The sequence below is a fragment of the Panthera pardus genome, unplaced genomic scaffold (assembly GCF_024362965.1).
Source record: "Panthera pardus isolate Hobbes unplaced genomic scaffold, ASM2436296v1 HiC_scaffold_2, whole genome shotgun sequence".
Classification (NCBI taxonomy): Eukaryota; Metazoa; Chordata; class Mammalia; order Carnivora; family Felidae; genus Panthera; species Panthera pardus.
In genome coordinates, this window is record NW_026526765.1 from 37,280,758 (window position 1) to 37,304,097 (window position 23,340).

A 23,340-nucleotide genomic window follows, 5' to 3' on the forward strand; every position below is an offset into this window, starting at 1 on the left:
GTCAGCATGGATAGAAAGCATTGAAATATGAAAGCAGCATGAAATTTGAAATATTGTAAATGAAGAAATTAAGAAGAGCATCTTCGAATACCAGAGGGAACCCGGGGAGAGATGGAGTTTGGGAGCTAAGGAAGGAGGGTTTCATGATATCTTTATTTTTTTTAAATGCATCAGAGAATTTGCGTAAGAAAAGGACTAGGGGGAAAAAAAAGACCAGGGATGTTGTGAAGAAGCAGAATTTTGGTGGGGTGGAAGCCAGATTGGAATGTACACTTGCCAGTAGGTAGGTAGTAAAAAGGGCTTACATGACTCTTTGCAAAAACTTGATTTTAAGAAGGAAAGTAGAGTGATAATAAGAAAAGGCTACAAGGTAAAAATCACTAGCTTTTCCCTCTTTTTATTTAATACTTCTTATAAGATTGAAACAATACAGATACAAAAGATAAAGCTCCCTTTCATCCAAACACCAAGAGATAAGAAATGTTGAAATTTGTCATTATTTTTCAAGCCATGCTTCTATGAATATGTATTTGTAGTAAATATGTATCTATGTGTTTTTAACAAAAATATGTTGTAGCTGTCTAAATTTTCATATGTACCTTAATGTACTGGAAACACATATCTCTTTCATTACATGTTATTTTACACTATTACCTTTTCAGAGTTGCCTGGTGTTGCATTGTATGTATAGAATAGTTTACATAATCCAATTTTTGACATTTTTGCTTCTCTGGGTAATTCTTCATTTTAACAGTGCTACCATTAATATCTTTGTGGGTAAATTGTTAACACTTTCATAATTATAGATTTTTTATTAATTTCAAATTGTGGAACAAGGTCCCAGATGGAGCCTTCATTTACGGGATCTATAAATCAAGTAGATGGACCAGTCTTAGATAAAAGCATAGACATTTCCATCTTCCTGGGTGGGAGGAGAAAAGTATTAGCTTATAGGTGGTTGGTAGGAGAAAGGATGAAATAGCCATATGATGCTCTGTTTTATCTTCATGCGGATAGTTGAAAGGGCACGTTGTTACAGGACGTTGGAAAGTTGTGAAGGTTTGAAAAAAACTACCAAAAAGAAAAAGCACAAGAGTATATGAAGGGTTACTGGGCAAAGTTGTGCAGAACTGGCACTGAGCACTCCATGTCTGCAGGGGTTCCAGATGCCTTGGTTCCACTGTCCTCTCCAGGGGCATTCAGAGCCCAGGTCCAGGGAGTTGAGAAGGCCAGACATGACTTATCTATGGTTTGGTGGTTACAGGTCTGGTAGGTGGTCAGTATGGGCAAAATAGGGGTACACCATGAAGGAGTTGAAGATGGTGTGGAGAGAGCAGTTGGGTCTCTACAGTCACATGAAGAAGAAAAAGAAGCTTGAAAGGACCATAAAGAGCACAAAGAGTGAAAGAAAGCATGGGGATTGGCGGGTGTCAGTGAGCAGGAATAAAGGACTGAGGGCTGAAAAGTTATAAAATTGTGGCCCAAAAGTGGGACACCGAGTTGAGATTTTAGAAGGAGAGCAATTACACTCCAAGTCAAGGTCCAAGGGGTAGCCATGGATCTGGTGAGCTAAAATTAAGGGAAGATGAGGTCATGGAACCATATGCAGCTCAACGTTGTCCATATGGATGTGGGTGATGTGAGGATTTTTAAGTAAAGAGGAAAGAGTGCCCTAGAAATTCCTAATCCTGGATAAATGACAAAACAATTGGTAGCGAATAATGGTAAATAACGAAGGTGCTATAGCTGGTTGGCCTGGATATTTAGAAAATATTTATGGAAGGTAAAACTGATAATAAATGCGATAATGAATCTTTTGGGAAGCAAATGGCATCCAAGGAGCAAAATGAGCTTCTAGCATGCCAAAAGTCACCATCTAGCTTGAGATGCAGGAGTTGGTTGAGGAGATGGATAGCTGGACGGTGTCTTTTTCACCCTGTAACACTGGACATTGGGGAAGACAGGTGCTGGAGTGAATTTTCTTCTGGCGAGCTCGCAGTGGGTCTGTGAGTGGGGTAAGGAACATACACCCTCAGGTCTAAGCTGTTGTCTTGCAAGTGAACATACAGAATTGAGGCCTGTACTCATAAACATTGTAGCCAGGATGGAGGGTTGCTTGCCAGTAGCTGCAATTTTTTGTGAGTTTCTGATTTTGCTTTTTTTCTTTTTTCCACGTAAATTTTAGAAGTGATCTAACTGGGAGGAAAAGGAGCTGTAAGGACTGGCTTCCCAGAGAAACTGTTTTAGAGAGTAAGGTAAAAGACCTGGTGAGATTCTGGGTTTTGCTTGCTCTGCCAAAACCCCCTGGGTGTAGCTGAGAAAGTATGAGCTCGGGATCCAAGATTCTTGAGTTTGAGGTATCAGAAACGTTATGGGGCCAACAATTAAAATACAGCCACTGAATCCAGTACCTCTGAGAGGTCTTCGGAATCTAAAGTCATTTTGTCTTCACACCCGAGTTCCCTTCCCTGTTATGTTAAAACTGCCCTTTTCATCATCTCCCTACTGTTCTTAAAGAATTTCCTTATATCTGTGAACTTGGGGACTAGATATAAACTCCTATTCTTAGTTCTTTCCAGGCATTTCAGGAGAAATAGGATGGTAATGGAGTGAGTGGTGAGTTTAGATAGAAGAATGACCTTACGAATGCTTTTAATTACAGGAGTAAACAAATAGAGAAACAAAATACAGGATTAGGTAGATAGTGAACACACATCTGAGGGCTCCCCCAGGAGCTCCCTTACAGGCTTGTGGCAACAGAGAGAGGTCTTTAGTTGGGACAGTTGCTTTCAGAGGAATAAGGGATGGAAGCCGCCATTTTATTTATGTTGCATGTAGTATTGACCACATGATGACCACCTTAAATTTCTCTGGCAAAGCACCTCGGTGTAATTGTAATTCAACATATTCTAAAATTTTGAAGCCATTTTTTCCTGAATCAGAATTCAGAGCTTGCTCCACGGTTTTCTTCCTTCTCCTGTTCGCCTTCCCCTTTCATTTCCTCATGATAATTTTGGCTGCTTTAGTATTTAGCATGTGCAGCACATGCTATGTAAGCCTATACATATACTATTATACCCTCACTCCTATATCTATTTAAGCTTGGTTCTTTGCCTTTTTTCTCTTTTTCTGGCCCTGTGTATTAGGTCCTTTAGTTTAATCATCCGTGTCTGCTTGTACTAGATTGTTTCCCTAAGAACTCTGTAAGCCACAGAGTGAAACTGATTTGGATTTTACAGCCCTGGTGATTTTCCTTCTGGTGTACTACCAAGAAAGTGCTATAGCACAGGAGCTGATGAGTCATTTTGCTGGGCTTTTGCTTTCTATTTTGTCTTTGAAAAATCAGGTATGATCATGAACATGGAAATGTCTCCTAACATCATGAGGGTAACACTACCATAAAGTAAAAGCGTCAGTGTTAGTTTTGGTCCCCGATAAATGGAATACATTGTGATTTCAAGTAAATTGAGTTCCCCCATAAAACATTCATTCATGTAAAATTTCGTTTCTCTAAATTTTCATTGCTTGTACTGGAAGCTGACTAGAATTACTCGGCACCTGCTGGTATGTGTCTGGCGTTGTCCTGGGGGCCTCACACCTGTTAAGCCATTAAATCATCACAGCAGGTTTATATGGTAGGTCTGGATTCTCCCATTTTACTGAAAAGAGGTTGAATCTGAGCGTGTTGAAATAACTTTTCTTATGCCACTCAGCTAGTAAGGCTGGTATTCAGGATCTCTGTGGCTATGACTGCAACAGGCTTCCTGATTGGAGATAGACATGGGAACGTATTAAGGTTTCATTTTGGATTTATACATTCATTTGGATTAGAAATGAAGCCAACTGTTGTTGGTTGAGATGGTAGGCTGTTGGGAATTAATTCAGTTTAGTACTGAGTATAATCTCTGGCAAGATCCCAGTCTTCTGTCACATAGTACTGCCAGATGAAGGGTTACCTTGATCGTCAATAATTTCATTTCTACATAGTATAGTTTCATTATCTAAAGAGATGAATTGTGGGGCAAATAAATTCATTGAGGTCATAGTGTATATTTCCCCCAGCTTGTTTGAGGCATCACTGGCATGGTTATTTTATCTTTTAATTCTTGGCATTTGATTCAGGGCCATGATTTCCAAAGCTGGTCTCTTGGCTGGGCTCCAACATCTGCCATTTGTTCCTGCGTTTTCTCCTCCCCGTTACATACCTCCCCACTGATCGTTGCTCATATTTTGCCACTACGGTAGCTTTTGAATCCAGTCTCCCTCTTCTTCAGTCTATCCTACATATTGCCAATCATAGCAGTTTTTTTCACAATACTCGTTTGGCCTCAAAATACTATTGTGCTTCATGGCACACTCTGTGATTCCATTTATATAATGTTCTTGAAATGACAAAATTATAGAGATGGAGAATTGATTAGTGGCTGCCTGGGGTTAAGGATGTTGAGGTGAAGGGAGATGGATTTGACTCTAATGAGGGTAGCACGAGGCAAATCCTTGAATGATTGAATAGTTCCGTAGCTTGATGTATGGTGGTACATGATGCAAATGTGATAAAATAACATAGAGCTATACTCCCTTTACCTAATGTTGATATCCTGCTTTTGATGTTGTACTGTATGTATATAACATGTCATTAATGTGGTAACCTGGATGAAGGCTACATGAGTTCTCTCAACTATCTGTGCAACTTCATATGAACCTATAATTATATAAAAATGAGAAGGAAAAAATACTGTTGTGCTTTAAAATGTTTAAGTTCCCATGTCTGTCATATTCCTTGTTTTATATTCTTTGTTTCCTCCTGAATTAATCATTCAAAATCATCTCCCGATTTTTTGTCTACCTAAATCGTAGTTGACGTTAACATAGTGTTTGTCTTTTATCAGGTTACCAAGAAATGCTTTTTGAATTGATTGATCAATTAAATATGCTTTATGAAAGAACCGTGTATCAGTATTTGGTCTCATTACAAACCATCTTGTTTTCCTTCTCACTTCCTTATTCATTTTTGTCTCTGCCTAATCTCTTTACAGGGACTAAGCAGCAGGCCAGGGATTTGATTGGTGGAGACTTGGGCTTGCCTAGAGGGGTTGCATTGCCTGTGGCCATAGTCACATTGCCCAAAGTCCGGTCACAAATTCTAAAAGGCAGTGGCTCATTGAGGGCTTACGACTTAGTTATAAGGGCTAGATGAGTCAGGAAACCCAGGATATGGACTAGGGTGAACCACAACCATCCATTCATTCAGATTTACTAAGACTAGTTTTATAGCACAGTGTATGATCTTTTCTGGTGAACGTTCCATCCATGTGTATCTGAAAGGAAAAGGATATTCTACAGTAATTAAAATCTATTTCGGATCTTCAGTCTTCAGTGATTTGGGTGGGGGGTGTCTAGTTCTATCAATTACTCAAATTGTGATTGTGGAGTTGTGCTTTTCTCCTTTTAATTCTGTCAAGTTTTGCCTCATGTATTTTGAAGTTCTGTTATTAGGTGCATACACATTTATGATTGTTGTGTCTTCATCCTGATGAATTGACCCTTTTATCATTATGATGATCTCTTTGTATCTTTGTCTTGAAGTCTTCATTATTAATTTAAACACGTGAGTCTTACGCTTACCATTTGCATTGGTATAACTTTTCCCTCCTTTACTTTGAATCTGTGCCTTTATATTTAACGTGGATCTCTTAAAGACAGCATAGAATTGGATCTTGCTTTTTCAAATCCATTCTGGCTGGCTTTGCCTTTTAGTCCATTCACATTTAATGCAATCCTTGCAATTGTTTTTTAAGGTTTGCTTGTTTGTTTGTTTGCTTGTTTGTTTCTTTGTTTTGTGGTTGTTCTAGAGATTACAGTGTATATCCTTAACTTTTCTTAGAAGTTATTGTTTAGGGTTAGTATTATCCCATTTTGAATAAGATAGAGGAACCTTGAAACTACATAAGAGCATTTAACCCCTTCCAGACATTATGCTATAATTGTCATGTGTATTACATTTACATATGTTATAAATCCCACAATGAAGTGTTAGAATTTTTACTTTAAACAAGTCATGTATTTTTAAAACAGTAAGAGAAGAATAGTCTTTTATATTTACAATTTCTGGTACTCTTCATTCTCTCTGGATATTTGATTTTCTGATATCATTCACCTGGAGAACTTTGGGATTTTTTCTGCCTTAGGTTTGCTGGCACAGATGTCCACAATTTTCTTTCATCTGTAAGTTTTTAAATTTATCTTCATTTTTAAAGATCCGTGGCCTGGATGTAGAATTCGGGGTTCATAGTTCTCCCCCAGCTTTTCATCATTCTAGTGTCCTCTGTCCTCTACAGTTTCTTATGAAACCTTGATTCTTATTGTTTTCCTGTGTGTATAGTGTCAGTTTTTTCTCTTTAAAAATGTTTCCTTATATTTGGTTTTCAGCAGTTTGCCCACGTGCACCTGGATGTAGCTTTCTCTGCATGTAACCTGTTTGGGGTTTTCTGGGCTTCTTCAGTCTGTACATCAGTCTTTGACTCAAACTGGGAAATTGCCAGCCCTTTTTTTTTTTCCTGCAGTGTTTTCTCTCTCTTTACCTCCTGAAACTTTAGTTATACAAAATGTTTGCTCTTTTACTAGTGTCCAAAAGACCCTGATGATCTGTTTTTTTCTTCTTTGGATTGGATTTTTCATTTTTACTTCCGTAAACATACTTATAATAACTTTTTTAACATCATTGTGGGCTGATTCCAGCACTTGGGTCAAACTTTCCCTTGAATATAGGTTAGATTTTCCTGTTTGTTCATATGTCAAGTAATTTGAATCTTACAGGATTCACTTTGTGAATGATACTTTGCAGAGATTCTGTTTTTTTATTCCTTCAAAGAGAATTGATTTGTGTTAACAGGCAGTTAATTTGGCTGAACTTAAACTAAATTTTGACTTTTCTCTGGCAGGTGGCAGTTCCACCAATCTCTTCAGAAAGCTAATATTGAATATGTTCTTTGTGTCATGCAGTAAAATAGAGGACTGTGCTAAAAATAAAATAGACACGGACCCTAACCTCAAGAGACTCACAGTCTAGCTGATAGAGAGAGGAAAGTGGAGAAGTAATTGTGATAGCTTCTCATGTGTCATTGAGGTAATACCTGAAGGCAGTAGGGTTACTGGGGAAGGAGTTGTGAAATTGTTAAAATGCAATTTAAAAATTGTTTTTAAGGCAACCCAGTCCTCCTGAGGTCTGGAGATAGTTCGTTTATTCTGTGTCGTGACGATGAGACATTGGCTGATGAACAACTATGAGTTACGCTGTCATCCTTTTGTTAAGTCTTTGAAGAAAAGGACATGTTTCAGAATCACAGCAGATTGTGGAGAAGCAGTATCAAAAACAAATGTTTAAATTCTGGACTGCCGTACCAAACAGAAAGAATACTTTATTTTGGGTTAAAAGAAGGTGATTTGATAAAATCTGAGCAGATGACACAAGTGATCATGGATTAGGGAATATTAGATATTGCTGAGATTAAAAAGACCTGTCTGTACTCAAAGTACCACTGTGGGAAGAACGATACTTCAAAAATCATTTCCACTCACAGAAAATATATCTCAAAACTCTGTAAGTTTCCGATGTCAAAAATCAAAATATTCTTTCTAATCTGTTTTGGATGTTAGTTGTTCATCTATAAAAATGAATGGGTAATATGACGGTTTTTATTTTGTAAAAACATATATTCCTTAGCAGTAACTTGAGCCTTTCTTTTCTCTTTTTTCCTGTTTTAACAGTGTATCCTATTCAGTACATGTATCTGAAGATTACCCAGGTATGCATTTTTTTTTCTTTCTGTTTTTATTACAAATACTTGTGTTGTGGTTTCTTTGAATATTTTTTTTTCTTTTGGAGATGGAAAATGTATATAAATATATCTGGGAGTGAAGCGTTGGCAGGGGAAGACTTAAAGATCCAGAAAAATTCTGTTGGTTGCCTGTGAAATACATGTCTTACCCTGAGATGCAGTCCAGAATCAAAATAGTTTCCTGATGAAAAATAGTTTACTTGAGCCCATGTATAGCTTCAGCCTATATATATTTTTCTCATTGCAAGTAAAAAAAAAAAAAAGATTCTCTGAACTGGTTCAGTCATTGGCTTTGAAACATCATTTGAATCCTCATAATGTAAAAATAATAGGTAAGGATAGCAGCTAAAATAATAGGTAAAAATAATAGTAATAGCAAAAAATAGTCCTGTCTTCATTTCTCTAAGTATATGTCTCATTAAACAATTCTGACAACGATCCTATGACATTGTTACCCTAGCATCACTTTTTTCCTCATGAATGATGACACAGCTAGTAAGAGGAAGAGCTGGGTTTTGAACCCAGGAGTCCAGAGTCTGGACTGTACCACTGGACTAGGCTAGGTATCTTGTTTATGTAGTCTCACTGAGTGTCTGTTACTTGAAATATATTACTACGCCCACAAACACTTCTCCCTAGAAAACAGAATGTAAGACCACTGCAGATCCATTTTTCTATCAGTCAAACAAGGGTTTTTCTTCTAGGCCATGGTCAGTCCTGTTTTCTAGACACATGTAATCTCATCAGAGCCCAAGCTGTGTATGCCAACATTTTAGTCATGACAATTTTCAGATATGTAAACAAGATGTTTCTCTTTAGTATTTTCCTCACAAGTGATATCTATAATTTTATCTTGAATAAGAACATAAGTATTGTAGACTTAATGCAGAAAAAAATACAACTTGATTACTTTACCTCAGAGAAAAGAGTATAATGCAAGCATCTATTGTTTATCATATTTTGTAGCAAAGAACAGCAATTTTTTTTTGATGTTTATTTATTTCTGAGACAGAGAGAGACAGTGCATGAGTGGGGAAGGGCAGAGAGAGAGGGAGACACAGAATCCAAAGCAGGCTCCAGGCTCCTAGCTGTACGCACAGAGCCTGATGCGGGGCTCGAACTCACAAACCGTGAGATCATGACCTGAGCCGAAGTCAGTCACTCAACCGACTGAGCCACCCAGGCACCCCAAAGAATAGCAAATTTTAACAGCCTGTATTACATATATGTTTTACTCCAGCATTCAGACTTAATAAAATCAGGTGGTCACCAAACTAACTGTTGAGATCTGTCAGTGTCATAAATTAGAAACCTAATTCCAATTCTTATTCAAATCTAGCCATTTTATTCACATACTCTGCATGATTTGGATCATACTTTTCTGTGTAAAATGACTAGATTGCTATAGGCAACTTTGATGATCCATACTTTGAGTACTTTTAAAAATGGTTAGTTCATAAGATAGTATGAAGATGTAAAACTTATTTCTTTAGCATTCATGCTAGTATTTTTTGTGGTTGTTTGCATCATGCATTTAATCTTTTATAAGATCAGATGTTACATTTAAAAATAATTTTGTGAGTCATAAACTCCAGTTTCAGTTATTTTGCTATGATCTCCATATATGTTAAGCATATTAGTCTTTAAAACTTTTGTACAGTTTTACAAGGGGAATTATTCATTATTAAAGAGATGGCCTATTTTTTTTAATAGTAGTATAAAAAGAGTTCTAAACAGATTTCATTGGAAGAAGGAACACAAGAAGTATTTACAAAGAAAAATTTTTTTGTAGAAGATTTTGTAATCAGCTCTCTCCCTTATGGTATAGGATGTTTTTGATACTGAATGTTTGCTAAATGTGTTAGGAAAATAAAAGCTCCAGTGTTGTGAATATTATAATTATTGTGCTTCTCATCTGAGGCAGCTCCTAGAGATGTCAGTCATGAGAGGACTTGAAGTCAGAGTGATAGAGGTAATGCCACAAATCAAAGCCACGTTGAAGACAGTAAGTGAATTATTCTGTAGCACAGGAAATAGGGCAGAAGATGCCCTTAGTAAACGAAGGGAGCCAAATGTTTAGCTCCCTCTTGTGGCCAAGAGGTATCACTGGCTTTTTCTCTCTGTGCGGGAGGTAGCCCCTTTAGCAAATGCAATATACAAAAATTGAAACTTAAAACACTAGTTATCATTTGTGCTTTTTAAAAATAAGTTCCCTTCTTGGAGAAAGTCTGTAGCGAATTTCCACTATAATTTCATTTCTAAAAATAAAAGGAGTGTAAATGAAACACAAGTTTTGGTGTGAGAGAGATTAATGCATTTTGGGGTAGAATTTTGAATTGGCTGATGTAACCAGTACACTGTATACCAAGTATTTTCATACACATAATAGAATAGACTCTAAATGCCACTCTGTGTATAAGCAGAACAGAGGCTATCGTGACCATTTATAATTGAACCAATGTGTCAAGAGAGGGTAAAGAGTATTTCCCAAGGACATGCAGTTTGGTGGTAAAACCAAGTCTGTAATTTAGTTCTGATTCCTGTCACTTGTATGAAAGAAGCAGTGGGAGTTATTTTTATGGAGTGTTCTTCAAAGTGAGTATTACTACATTAAAAAAAAAATTCAAAGTGTTACTATGACAATATTTTACCCATTTTATTAAATTTTAATCTACATTTATTTGCATTAAAAGTTCAGTTAATACACTTGATTTCTCAGGTAGCTAATATTGCATACAAATTATGTTTGCTCTCCCTTTCCGGTATTCATCCTTGTGTCTTTTCTGCCATAACACTGCTAGAACTTCCAGAATAATTTTTAATGATGATTGTGAAAGTTGGCAGCTTTGTCCTTCTTTTCCAAAATTAGTGAGCGTGTTTCCATCTACTTTCAGAAAACTAGTTTTCTCATTTTACCAAGTCTTTTTTTTTTTTTTTTAAGAATGAGTTGTAAGTCTTGATCAAATTCTTGCTTAACATCTATTGAGGTATCACGTACGCTTTCTCCTTTTGAACAACAAGGTTGTTTAGCAGGCATCTTAATGTTGATCCGTAAGAACCGTATGCATCTTGCCATATATTTTGCTGTTAAAGAGTTGGCATTGCTGAAGAAATGCAGCTATTCTTTGGCATTTGCTAGAACATGCCAGCAAATCTCTCTGAGCCTGGCATCTCTTCAGGGATGGTTCTGGGGCAGTTGTTATTTTTCTGCCGTGATTATTGTCTGTTTTGTTTTTCTGTTTCTTAGTCACTTTTAAACATGAAAGCTCACTGTGTTGGTGAAATGTCCCACCTTCTGTAGCAAAAAGTTTTTTATCGTATTCGGCCTGTACATCTGAAAATCTGCCTCTTTGTGGATATTTCTCCTGTCTCGTACCTATTGTTTTACATTTGTTCTTGTCTTTTTCTCCTTTTGGTTTTTCTTCCCCAAAGTTTACTTATTGTAAAAATCAACTCAAACAGATAGCTTTTTATGTTGTTTTTGAAAATTTCTAAGTCTTGATAGTAATTAGTATCAGTAATCGTGGTAGTACTTCATTAGTTCCTTCTGCTAATGTTCCTCAGTCTTTTCCCTTCCTACTTTCTCTGGATTATATGGTTGAATGATTAGCTCATCATCTAGCTTTGAAAATTTGGAACTTGCTTTGCCCTGTGGAAATATATGAGCATAATCCTCCAGATTCAGGATTATGGCACTTTGTTTATTTCCTTAGGAACAGATTTATCACTTCATAATTTTAATTTATTAAGTAACCTGTGCCACCTATTGAAATTCATGTCATAGTTTTGTTTTGTGTGAACAAAGAAGATCTTTATTGAGTATTAAGTATACTTTAAGTAACATGTTCATAAATGCAATGTTAAATGATATGTGGGCTTTTTTAAATGCAGCGAAGAAATAGAGCAACCTTCTGGTTTACTTGTGCTTCCTTATGGAATTTATACTGTAGACAGATTTTTGCTTTTTGAAGGCAAATATATTACAAGTCACAGATAATTGGCTCCACTGGAACAGAACAGCAGAATTTTTTCTCATCAGTTCCCACCTTTAATTAGGAGGCTCACCTACTGGTGGGTGTGAATTTTCTCATCCCTTTTTTATGTTTTACAACATATTGCGATTGTTGAGTGACAGCTTTTTAATATTAAAAAAAGCATAGCAAAGAACTGATGTCTGAATTCGGACAGTTTTACCACTTACTTGCCGTGTGTAATTTTTTTTGTTTATTTATTTTTGAGAGACAGAGAGACAGAACGAGAAAGCAGGGGAGAGACAGAGAGAGGGAGACAGGACCTGAAGTGGGGGCTCTGCGTGACAGCAGAGAGCCGATATGGGGCTCGAACTCATGAACCATGAGATCAAGACCTGAGCCCAAGTTGGACACTCAACCGACTGTGCCACCCAGCTGCCCCTTAATTACTTAAATAATTTGGGCAAATTGTTTGATTTCTCTTAGCTTTGGCTTCCCCATCTTTAAAATAGAGATAATAGTTGATTGGTTTGAAGGTTGATATGAAGTGTATAAATATTATATAATTTAACACTCAGGGGAGATATCCAGATTATATTACAAAGCCGATATAATTATTATTATAATTGTATTATTTTTCTGAAGGTACATAGTAATGAATAATGGAATGACTTGGCTTAAATTATGTTGCCTTTGAAATAGAATGGAAAAATAGTTTCACAGATGCTTTCTCATAGCTCTCTACCCATCTTGCCCCAGTTGTCCATGGAAGTCCCAGTAATGGCTTGCATAGTCTGGTAGGGCAGGGAAGAGAAAATAGTCACATTGTTAACAGCCTTTAATAACGATCTATAGGTCCCTACAAAACTTACACGTTAAGGAACCTAGCTGTCCTTGGAATTTTTGGGGGCAAAAAAAAAAAAAAAAAAAAAAATTGGCACCTCTGGAGTCAAGTGGGAGAATTCCAGAGAAGGAATTTGAGTTTGAAAACATTCTATTCAGTCACTGACTCATTCTGTTACCTTAAATGCATTCCTTATCCTTTTTATGTCCTACTTTCTCATGTCTAAACAAAGATGATTTTATTATTACAGATGTCAAAATAGTTTGAGGAAGGTTTAGAAATGATTATTTAAAGAACAGCGAAAAGAGAAAACAAAATTCATTCATACAGCTGGGACGATCCTCAAAGAGCATCTGCAGACCTTCACTTTAGAACTAAAGCAACCATGGGTTAGTTAAAAGGGATCAATAGCTAGTTGGTAGTTGGGTCTAGATTTTATGTGCTTTGTCTACTGTCCTACATTTCTGTTTTTCACTCAGGTATATATATCTCTTTGATCGGGCCTATGATGTCGTAATGATGATTTAACAGATATTGGCATGAAACCTGAAAACATTTTGGCTTGGGTAAATTTAGCCAGAAACAGAAATTGAAAGTGTTCAAATGCCTAAACACTGATCAAGATACAAACTGGTAAAAAAAAAAATCTCTTAGAAAATGATGTGTTTGACTGCATAATCCTGTCTTAAAGCATTATGCAACGTGTGTTCATTCGTTCAATTCAAATTACATTCTCTTGAATCAAAGCTGACTGCCTTGTAGTGTCAACACCACGTAAGCCATTGGATCCATTAGATTGAGTTATTCACTTCCTTGTTTTCATAAACAGAATGCCCTAATTTACTTTCCTCTTAAAGATTTAGTAAAATGCTCCCGTCCATGACACTGAGATACTGCATGATACTGTGTGCACTTTGTGGATTTTTGGGGATCTCCCCTTCTAGGTGGTGGTTTAGCTATTACTTTTTTCCTTTAATGCTCATTTTTATTTTTAATACTCCTTTTCGCTGTAAGTTTGCTTCAAGGAATACATTATCTACAGGGAAAAACTAATTGAGTTGATTCAGTAGCAAATAACTTTGAATCAGTAACCCTCTGAATGAGGGTTTAAGAAATTGAAATACTGGCTTTAATAGAGGGGTTTACTTTTCACCTCAGAGTATGAGGTTATTGACAGAAGAGACTCCAGATAAACGGTCAAAGTCTCAACCAAGGTGATGAAACAGTAATTAAAACAAATTTATATTAAACCTGTTTGTTAATCTGTGGTCCCACTTGATAAACACAAAAATCTCACACCCTCCTCAATGCTACTTGAAAGTGAAACAAGGCAAAATTTGTAATTAAAACAAAGTAATGAGGCAAACCTGTTTTGTTTCAAATCTAATCCACATTCCTCTCCTCTCACCTTCCAGAATTATTAGTAAAGCCTTATGTCTATTGAGAGTCTTTGAGACTATGCTGTGAACACATCACTCTCGACTCACTGCACTCAAGGTCTAAACACAGTGCAGATGTTTCTTTGCAAATAAAGTAGTGACTTTGATATCTATCAGTTAAAGATCGTGTTCTCACTGTACTGACACAATATTATGAAAACTTGGCTCAAGATCTTTTATCGTGTATTCAGTCAGTTGTCAGAATGCTCATTTCCTTTTGCAGAAATTGATAACAGGTTTCTATTATTTGTTGGGAATATTTTACACTTTTTATATTTTATACAGTGTCAATGAGAGTATTATAGGACCATAATTAATGAATTGGTGAAGCGTTTGGTAACGAACAGCGATCTCACAGATGCCCAGTAATTGTCAATGAACAAAGTAGAATAAATGGCTGTGTGTTATATTACATGCACAAAGATCTGTATTTTTAGGGAAAAATCCTAAATTTATTAAAATATTTTTTTCTGGAGAAAACAAATAATGAAGAAAAAAGCTGTGGAATAATTTAATGTTTTCTGTGCATTCAACTTGCTTAGTATTATTTAATGAAATTAATTTATGGAAGAAGAAGAATTGTGAGACTTAATATCATTTAAAAATATACATTAGAGTAATATGGAGGTATGATTTTCAACCAAGGCTTTGGTTCAGTTTTTTTAATGACTTGATATTGAATTTTTTTATTGTACCAAATGTTCTTGTTTTAGCTTTCTCCCAGTATCTGCTTCCTGTTTGGGGAACAGTCCCTATCCGCAGTCTGTATTTCTCTAGGAGACACAAGTGTCTTTGAAGAGGCCATTTAAAATTAAATCACATGTAAATCTGTGATAAATCATGTATACTTAATTTTTTCTGAGATTAACCAGAGCAGTAGTATGTGCTTCCTGAGTGATGGAAGCGATGTGGATATAATTTAACTTTTTTTAATAAAGGCTTTGTTTTTTTTGGTTACCATGCCTTTAATTGTCCATATTTCTTTGCAGATAATACGTATGTGTCAAGTTCAGAAAATGATGAAGACGTATTAGTTACTACGGAGCCAATTCCGATAATTTTCCACCGGATAGCAACAGGTAATAGGAATATACTGTTTTTTTAAACTCTAGATTAATGTTTTCTTGGCTATAGGTAGCTTTATTTACTTATTTTTGTTCTTTTAGCCCATGTAACAGATATTTATCTCCAGCATCTATAAATCTGGTGTCCCATACAAATTTTCTGTCTAACTTGCATTAGTTTGTTTTTCAACAGTTTTTTAAACACATAAATTTACACTACTTTAAAAAAGCCCTGTTTAAATGCATTGTGTTGATATTTGCTCTTATGAAAATATTCCATGCATAATGACACTGGTAGACAAAATGAATATTTAAAAAGCTTACTTAAGGCAATGTAGATCCCATGAAATACATAAACGAGAGCTGAAGGGGTCTGTGTAGTGGCACTTTGGTTTGACCGTATTTTGATGGGCAATGAAAAAATCAGAATAGCTTATGTATCATGTAACTTCCTAACATAATATAATTATAAAACATTCCTTAATCTTTTGGCAAAGAGAGAATCACCTGAGGCGTGTTTTTATACTGAAACTTATAAATATTTGATAAATAGCCTGCTGAAAACTAAAGTGATGTTTTATAAATGATGTTTTATAACTTTCTTTCAGAATTAAGGAAGACAAATGACATTAACTGTTGCTTATCCATAAAATCAAAATTACAGAAGGAAAATGGAGAGGTATGGAGATTACATTTCATATTTTATACTTTATTCAAAACAGAATACATTTTAAACTTACCTTGTATTTATAGTTAATATCATTGCTATTTAGGTTAAGACTGTAGGGGCGCCTGGGTGGCTCAGTCGGTTGAACTTCGGACTTCGGCTCAGGTCATGATCTCACGGTCCGTGAGTTCGAGCCCTGCATTGGGCTCTTTGCTGACAGCTTGGAGTTGGAGCCTGCTTCGGATTCTGTGTCTCCCTCTCTCTCTGCCCTTCCCCCATTCATGTTCTGTCTCTCTCTGTCTGAAAAATAAATTAACATTTAAAAAAATTAAAAAAAAAAAAGACTGCATATAGTGTATGAAGCACAGGCTTGTGGCCAAGAGACTTAAGTATAGGGAAGGGTAGTGACCTAGAATTAACCCTGAGAAGGAAGCTGCCTTTAACAGAAAGAATGTCTGGCTTAAATCTAAATCAAGTGCACACAAAGCTTAACTTATTCTCTGTATTTGGTCAAGTAATGTAGTTGACTGAGGAGCATCTTCTGTAACTTACAGTTCTAACAGCTGCATGTGGAACCCTTACCATTTCATTTGTAAAAGGTGATCTCTTTACCTAAGGTAGCAAAGAGAATGGGTATATAGTCTTATTATTAGTGGCCAATGTTAAAACAACATCAATGACAAATTCCTGCTACCCCTTCCTCACCTTTAAAAAATCTGCTAGAATCAGTCAATAAACACTGGGGTGTTAAAAAAAACAAGATGAGTGCAACAGGACTGACAATTTTTTGCTTTTCAAACTACGCACCCGGAACAAACTCCCCCCCCCCCCCCGCCCCGCCCCTTAGTATTGTATCGTTCCCTCTACTCTCCTTCATCCACAGCGAGAACCACAGATTTAGCAATACTGGCCCCCAAACCCAAATCTGTTAGCATTTTATAAAACCCAAATTCCCTTTTGTTGGTTTTTCATTTTCCTTAAGAATTTGAAATTTGGTCTAGAAATTTAGAAACGATTCCAAAACATTGGGTTGATAGATTCCTGTGTCTAATGGGATTTGCCTTTCTCCTAATTATTTTAACAGAGCCTGCCGGGTATGGGAATATCATCATTAGTTACTTTAGGTAAAATTTTACTGTTTGAACTTCAGACACAAAGCATATGTGGTTCCATTAATTAGAAACTCAGACTTCAAGTTCAAGCATATTTAATTAAACATCCTTTTGAAATCTGAAATCTAAAGTAAATAATTTCTGTATGTAGAAAGTTCTCTTCATAATGTAATTCATATTTATTTTCATAATTTGATTTTTATATTATTGGAGTTCGAGTGTCTTTTATTTCATACCATTATGTAGAGTTGGCAGTGGAAGTGAGCACGGTCAGGGATAAATAAATAATGCTGAGGAACTTTTTTTTTTTTAATGTTTATTTTTGAGGGAGAGGGAGAGAGAGAGAGAGAGAGACAGAGCATGAATGGGGCAGGGGCAGAGAGAGAGAGACACACACAGAATCTGAAGCAGGCTCCAGGCTCTGAGCTGTCAGCACAGGGCCCGATGCACGGCTCGAACTTGAAAACCACGAGATCACGACCTGATCCAAACTCTGAGTCTTAACTGACTGAGCCACCCAGTCGCCCCAGGGCTGAGGAACTTTTTAGTAAACAATTGAATCAGTATGAACTCAGAAACTACGAGATCATGACCTGAGCCGAACTCTGAGTCTTAACTGACAGAGCCACCCGGGCGCCCCAATGCTGAGGAACTTTTTAATAACCAATTGAATCAGTATGAACTTGTCAGATGTTTTTATCAGAACAAAACCAAAGTTGTAGTTGATGACACATAGTTTTATGTAAACATCAAATAGTAAATTGTACAACTCAAAATCAATGAAATAGAACTTTTAAAAAAGATGTACAATAAAGCTTACTACACTGACAAAACTGTCTCTTACTGCCTTTTGTTTTTGGCTTGTACTACACCACACACGTTTTTTATATAAAATCCATGTGATAAGCAAGCACAAGACCTATCTATTATGGCCACTTGCTACTTTCTTTTCAAAAGAAGGTAAGCTAATCTGACCATTAAAATTCTTTTCTTAATCTGTTATTTAAGGAGTCAAGACAAAATAGTACGGTGGAAGAAGATTCCGAAGGTGATAATGATTCTGAAGAATTTTATTATGGAGGACAGGTAAGCACATCAGACCCGTCAAATACCCACTCGCAGAGTTCGCAGTAGCCCTTACGCCCTAGTGAAAATCTGTGCTTGTGATCTGAGAGACCTGTGTGTTAGTTCTTGAGCTAACTTGGAAACCTATATAATTTCTCCGTTTCTCATTTCTACATATTTTCAGAAATCAAGGTTACTTTTGCAACTCTTTGACTGTAATCACTCACACTGAAGTTGTCTTGCTTCATCACTGAGATTTTGCAGGCAGCAGCATTGTATCATAAAATAAAAGTTTTTTGACTTTTATATTTCTTAAGCATATTGGGTTCAGTCATTATTTTGAAATGATGACACTTCTAACAAAAGCATGGATGGATGGTTAGTTTTAAATAGATGATTAACCTTTATCAATGTTGATGGTCCCTCATTACTGAGCATCCTTAATGTTTGTATTCATTGTCTTTTACTCTTACACTGTTGTAAAGTGTTTGTTGAAACATGTTGATGAAGAAACATCATAATTTATATATATATGAGAATGGCATAGCCGCATATATAAAAGAATTCACTATTTTTCCAGGATCATGTTAAAATTTTAAACCGTGGAGTTGCTTTTAGGATTTGGCTATGTAAGGCATCTTGTTCCGTTTCTGTAAACTTTTTTAAAAAATTATTTTTAAGTTTATTTATTTTGAGAGAGAGAGAGAGAGAGAGATTGAGCTAGTGGGGGAAGGGCAGAGAGAGAGAGGGAGATCGAGAATCCCAAGCAGGCTCCATCTCACAGACCATGAGATAATGACCTGAGCCAAAACCAGGGGTCAGACCCTTAACTGACTGAGCCACCCAGGTGCTCCATGTTTCTGTAAATTCCTTGATCAAAAAGCTTTGTTATGTTTGTTTGTTTTTTTTAATTAAAAAAAGTGTTTTTTTAATGTTTATTCATTTTTTAAGAGAGAGAGAGAGAGCTCTCTTGTGAGCAGGGGAGGGGCAGAGAGAGAGGAAGACACAGAATTTGAAGCAGGCTCCAGGCTCCGAGCTGTCAGCACAGAACCTGATGCGGGACTCAAACCTATGAACTGTGAGATCATGACCTGAGCCGAAATTGGACACTTAATTGACTGAGCCACCCTGGCACCCCTTGATCAAATAGCTTTGTAACTTGGATAGTGTAATGGGAAGGTAGTATGTTAGAGTGGTATTTTAAAGCCAAATTTATTATTGTGTAGAAGAATGCAAGTCAGTTTACTTTTCTGGAATCAAAAACCAGTAATTTATCAATGTAGCATAAACAAGGCTGCAGAGGCGTGAACATATACATACAACTGGGCTTCTTCTCTCCAAGAATGCCCGTCCAGCAATGGGATACTTTTCCTAATGATTCTCTAACCAGTGTTGCACTTCAACATTATGCAAAATAATCCTTCCAGTTTGGATTTTTGTTTACACAGCTAGTATTTGCAGAGGGGAAGTAAATGCTTTTTCTCAGTATAGATATTCAGTCTAGAAGTTTTCAGATTATCTGCCAGCCACTACTTCATTCTTTTTAACATTGATCTTTTCCCCATATCAAGGTAGTCTAATTTTCCTTTCAAGCATACTAAGTTATACTAGACATAGGTGAACCTATGAACTTTAGCGAATATACTGCTGTATTCTCTGTATTTTTCAGTGAGAAATGTCTATGGCACAACCTGCAGGGTAACACCTGTCCAAGAGATGGTTTGTATTTGATTCTTTTGATTCTCTTCATCCCTAAGTCATTTCTAAACCATCCCTTTCCATCAGGTGAACTATGACGGGGAACTGCACAAGCACCCACAGCTTGAAGCTGATTTGTCAGCAGTGAGAGAGATATATGGGCCACATGCAGTTTCTCTCAGGTAAATAAATACCTCTCGTGAATAAAAATTGAAACAATTTGGTAAGCCAGTCATTGGGATTTTTCTGTTGCATTGTTTAAGTGGAAGTATTCTTGGGCTTAATTATATTTGAAAGTTCTGAGGACATTCTGCTGTGTTTTTACTTACACAAGATAGTATGTTTATGGCTGTAAGGATTTTTGTTTTGGGTACATGTGGTTTAAGGGTACATTGATGCATTAAAAAATTAGTTAATTTGGAGAGTTAGTTCGATAAAATATCAGTCTTAAATAGCGTCGTAATCAAATCCTGTAATAGATTTAGCCAGCTGGGTCCGTGCTGTTAATCATAAATCAAGGGCACATGCACGTGAACAATAAAAGTCAATAATGCATTAACGACTGAGGTCCAGAGATCACACTGTGATGTGATCTGACCCCAAAAAAAGAAAGGAAAAAAGGGACATAAATTTGCAGAGTGTTTGTTTGAATGACAATGTAGTTTATCTTTCAGTTACTTAATATATAATTTGGTGATAAATTTTGGACCATTATTTATTGCTTTTAATTATTCAGAAGACCCCACTATCTTTACTTTTTTTTTTTCTCCTTCATTTGAAAAAGAAACTCTTTCCTGCCACTATCTTAGTTTCCCTCCATGAATCAGATCAGATAATTTCAGATTCTTTCTCTTTGCCTAAAGAGCAGCCTTCAACTTTGCAGTGGAATTCCAGAGCCCTATCCCAGCCTGCCCTGGGTTCCCACCTTGCCCACCCAAACCACAAATGCCCCCATCCTCCAGTTCTCTGTGATCCCTCTTGACCCTGGGCATTTATCTGAACTTGTTTCTTACCAAGAGGTGCTTCACTCTCAACCCCACTGCTGTTGTTATTCAAGCCACAGTCCAAAGGCCACCTACTCCTTGAGCCTTCTTTGAATCTCCACTGCAGGTTAGTTGTTCTTTCCTTCAGACTCCCATCACATTTGGCTCTATCCTCATTTATTATACTTCTCATATCCTGTCATTATTGCTTTACTTCCCCTCCTCATCCTAACTTATGTGACTGCTGGGACAGTGCAGTTGGTTTTTAAAGTTTATTTATTTTGAGAGAGAGAGTGTATGCGCCGGTGCATGGGAGGTGGGGGGGCGGGGGGGGTGGAGAGAGAGAATCCCAAGCAGGCTCCTTGCTGTCGGCTCTGAGTTTGGCCCAGGGCTCGATCCCACAAACCGTGAAGTCATGACCTGAGCCGAAACCAAGAGTCAGACACTCAACCGACTAAGCCACCCAGGTGCCCCTGGGACAGCGCACTTTTTGTTATTCGCTTTATTTTGTTTTGTTTTGGTTTTTAACCATGCTTGTATTTTGGTACTTAATATAGCCCAGGGGACTATGTGAAATATGGGCTGATGATTCTTGATCAGTTCCAGTGACATCCATGAAAGATGTTCACATTATCTGGTTGCATTCTCTTCCATGGACATACCCAGATTTGGAGAGAGCAAACAAATACTTTAAGTTGGAAAGTACCACACAACTAAAATTTATAATTGTCAAATGTTTCATTTTAACTTCAGAAACAAACTCACCACCACCTGCAGCCTAAATAAGCTGGGGTTGTATGCACTGATCCACTCTTTCCCACTCCCAGAGCTCTGGTAGGTTGCAGTTGAGTGAGAATGATTGGGATTATATTTGGAAAAGCAAATATTTGCAATTTTCAAGGTTTTAGCAAATGAGCTGCAATTATATCTCAGTTGATCTCTGCTATGGCTCCAGGCTAGGGAATGTGGATATTCAGTAAGTGTGTTAGAACAAATAAATGAAGAAGGCATTAGGGATTTAATCAAAAAATAATATAAAACAATGACTAATTTTTTAACTTGAGTCAGAATTTGCTTAACAGCTTAAAACTTTGATCACAGTGATTTAATCCCCTCCCCCACTAAAAAAATGGATACAATTAATCATAGAATTCAACATGCAATTCGACTTCTTTTCATTTGAAATACGTATTTTGGGGGAGGATTACCTTAGCACATGTTGATTGCTCATATAGTGAAGGATTTTTTAAATACATATTTCCATGCTGTCTAAGCTCTAACTATACTGTTATGTGTGTGTGTGTGTGTGTATATATATATATATGTGTGTGTGTGTGTGTGTGTGTGTGTGTGTGTGTGTGTATGTGAATTTGTTTGTTTCTTCAGCAAGAATTTATTAAGTACCAATGATCATCTCTATTAGTATTTTCCATTATTAATAAAATTATTGATAATTTATCAACTCTTGAAATTGGATAAATATTTGGAATTTCATTCAAATGAAATATCTAAAGTCACAGAGTTTGATTTTGTTTCCCTCTTCCATATTTCACTTACAAGTTTTGATTCAATTTGAATCTTCATGCATATAAGCCATGTTCCTGCCTGCTGTAGACTTACTCTATCTACAGAGGATGTTTCCCGAATATATAACCTCCCAGAGGCCTCATGGTATAAAGTATGAATCACAGCAGGACTAGTCTGATTTACTTGAAATAAATACGAATGAATTTACTGTGTAGGATGAAATACTAAGGCTTGGGCACATGGCAAAGGCAGTAGTTAGGCATAAGGTCCTGGAATCTTCTTCCTTGCAAAGTTCTTAGTCTGTTGAAAACAGACTGTTCTAATTAGCTGTTCTTTTACTTAATTGAGGTTTATAAGAACTTAATGGAGTTTGAAGAACAAAAGTACCTCTATATACATAATAGGCTATTTGGTGTCATTTTTTTTTTATGTGACACCTAATGAGAAAGGCAGCTAACCACATCTAAGTTCTCTTCAAGAGATGGAAATAACTAGGATTGCTTCACTTGAGACAAAACCTCTTAAAGTCAGTTGAAGGAGGATACAGAAACAGAAACTAATGACCAGTTTATTACTTAAGTAATTTCTGCTGTACATGGCCATATCATTCAAAAGCAGAATCCTGGCTATATCAAACTGTGATTCTAAACATTGGTGACAATTCCAATCCATAGGCTCTTGTATTGGAAGTGAGTTAGGTCTCTGGGAAAAGCACGAAAAACGATTAGTTTATCAGCCTGAATGAACATGTCTCATCTTGAATAATTCAGCAAAATGAAGATATATTTATGTTTTTCATTATAAATTTTCTCCTATAGTCCTGTATTTACAAAAAAAAAAAAAAGGATTTGATCAGTGCCATCTGAAAACACTTTGAGATTAATATTTTTAGAAAGGTGAAGCGAATTACAAGTCACAAAATTCTCATTTAGTCAGGAATGAAATGATTCTGACAATTTGCTTAGGGCGCTTCAAACTTCCAGCCCCTGTGAAATAACCTTTGCTTTATAATTATACCATCTTCTGCTTTAAAAGGTGAAGCCACAGGAGTAATATAAAACCTTTTAAAAATAAAATCTTTTGATTGTGCCTGATGCTTAATGAAGGTTGGAAGATTGCAAGACTGTGACTC

At 36.5% G+C, this 23,340-nt stretch overlaps 1 protein-coding gene across 3 annotated transcripts in view; it reads left to right on the plus strand.

Moving 5' to 3' along the window:
* Positions 1 to 23,340, plus strand: part of PARP8 (poly(ADP-ribose) polymerase family member 8) — a 177,686-nt gene that overhangs the window by 88,594 nt on the left and 65,752 nt on the right. Inside the window, exons 1-6 of one of the 3 annotated variants that reach the window (XM_019464320.2) lie at positions 6,188 to 6,225; positions 7,768 to 7,805; positions 15,082 to 15,171; positions 15,765 to 15,835; positions 17,944 to 18,021; positions 19,786 to 19,880. In XM_019464320.2, the coding sequence (XP_019319865.1) occupies positions 6,203 to 6,225; positions 7,768 to 7,805; positions 15,082 to 15,171; positions 15,765 to 15,835; positions 17,944 to 18,021; positions 19,786 to 19,880 (395 nt within the window). In that variant the 5' untranslated portion in view covers positions 6,188 to 6,202. Of the gene's footprint in view, positions 1 to 6,187; positions 6,226 to 7,767; positions 7,806 to 12,833; positions 13,043 to 15,081; positions 15,172 to 15,764; positions 15,836 to 17,943; positions 18,022 to 19,785; positions 19,881 to 23,340 lie in introns of those variants that run through there. The other 2 variants (XM_019464319.2, XM_053906983.1) reach the window with 2 other exon arrangements.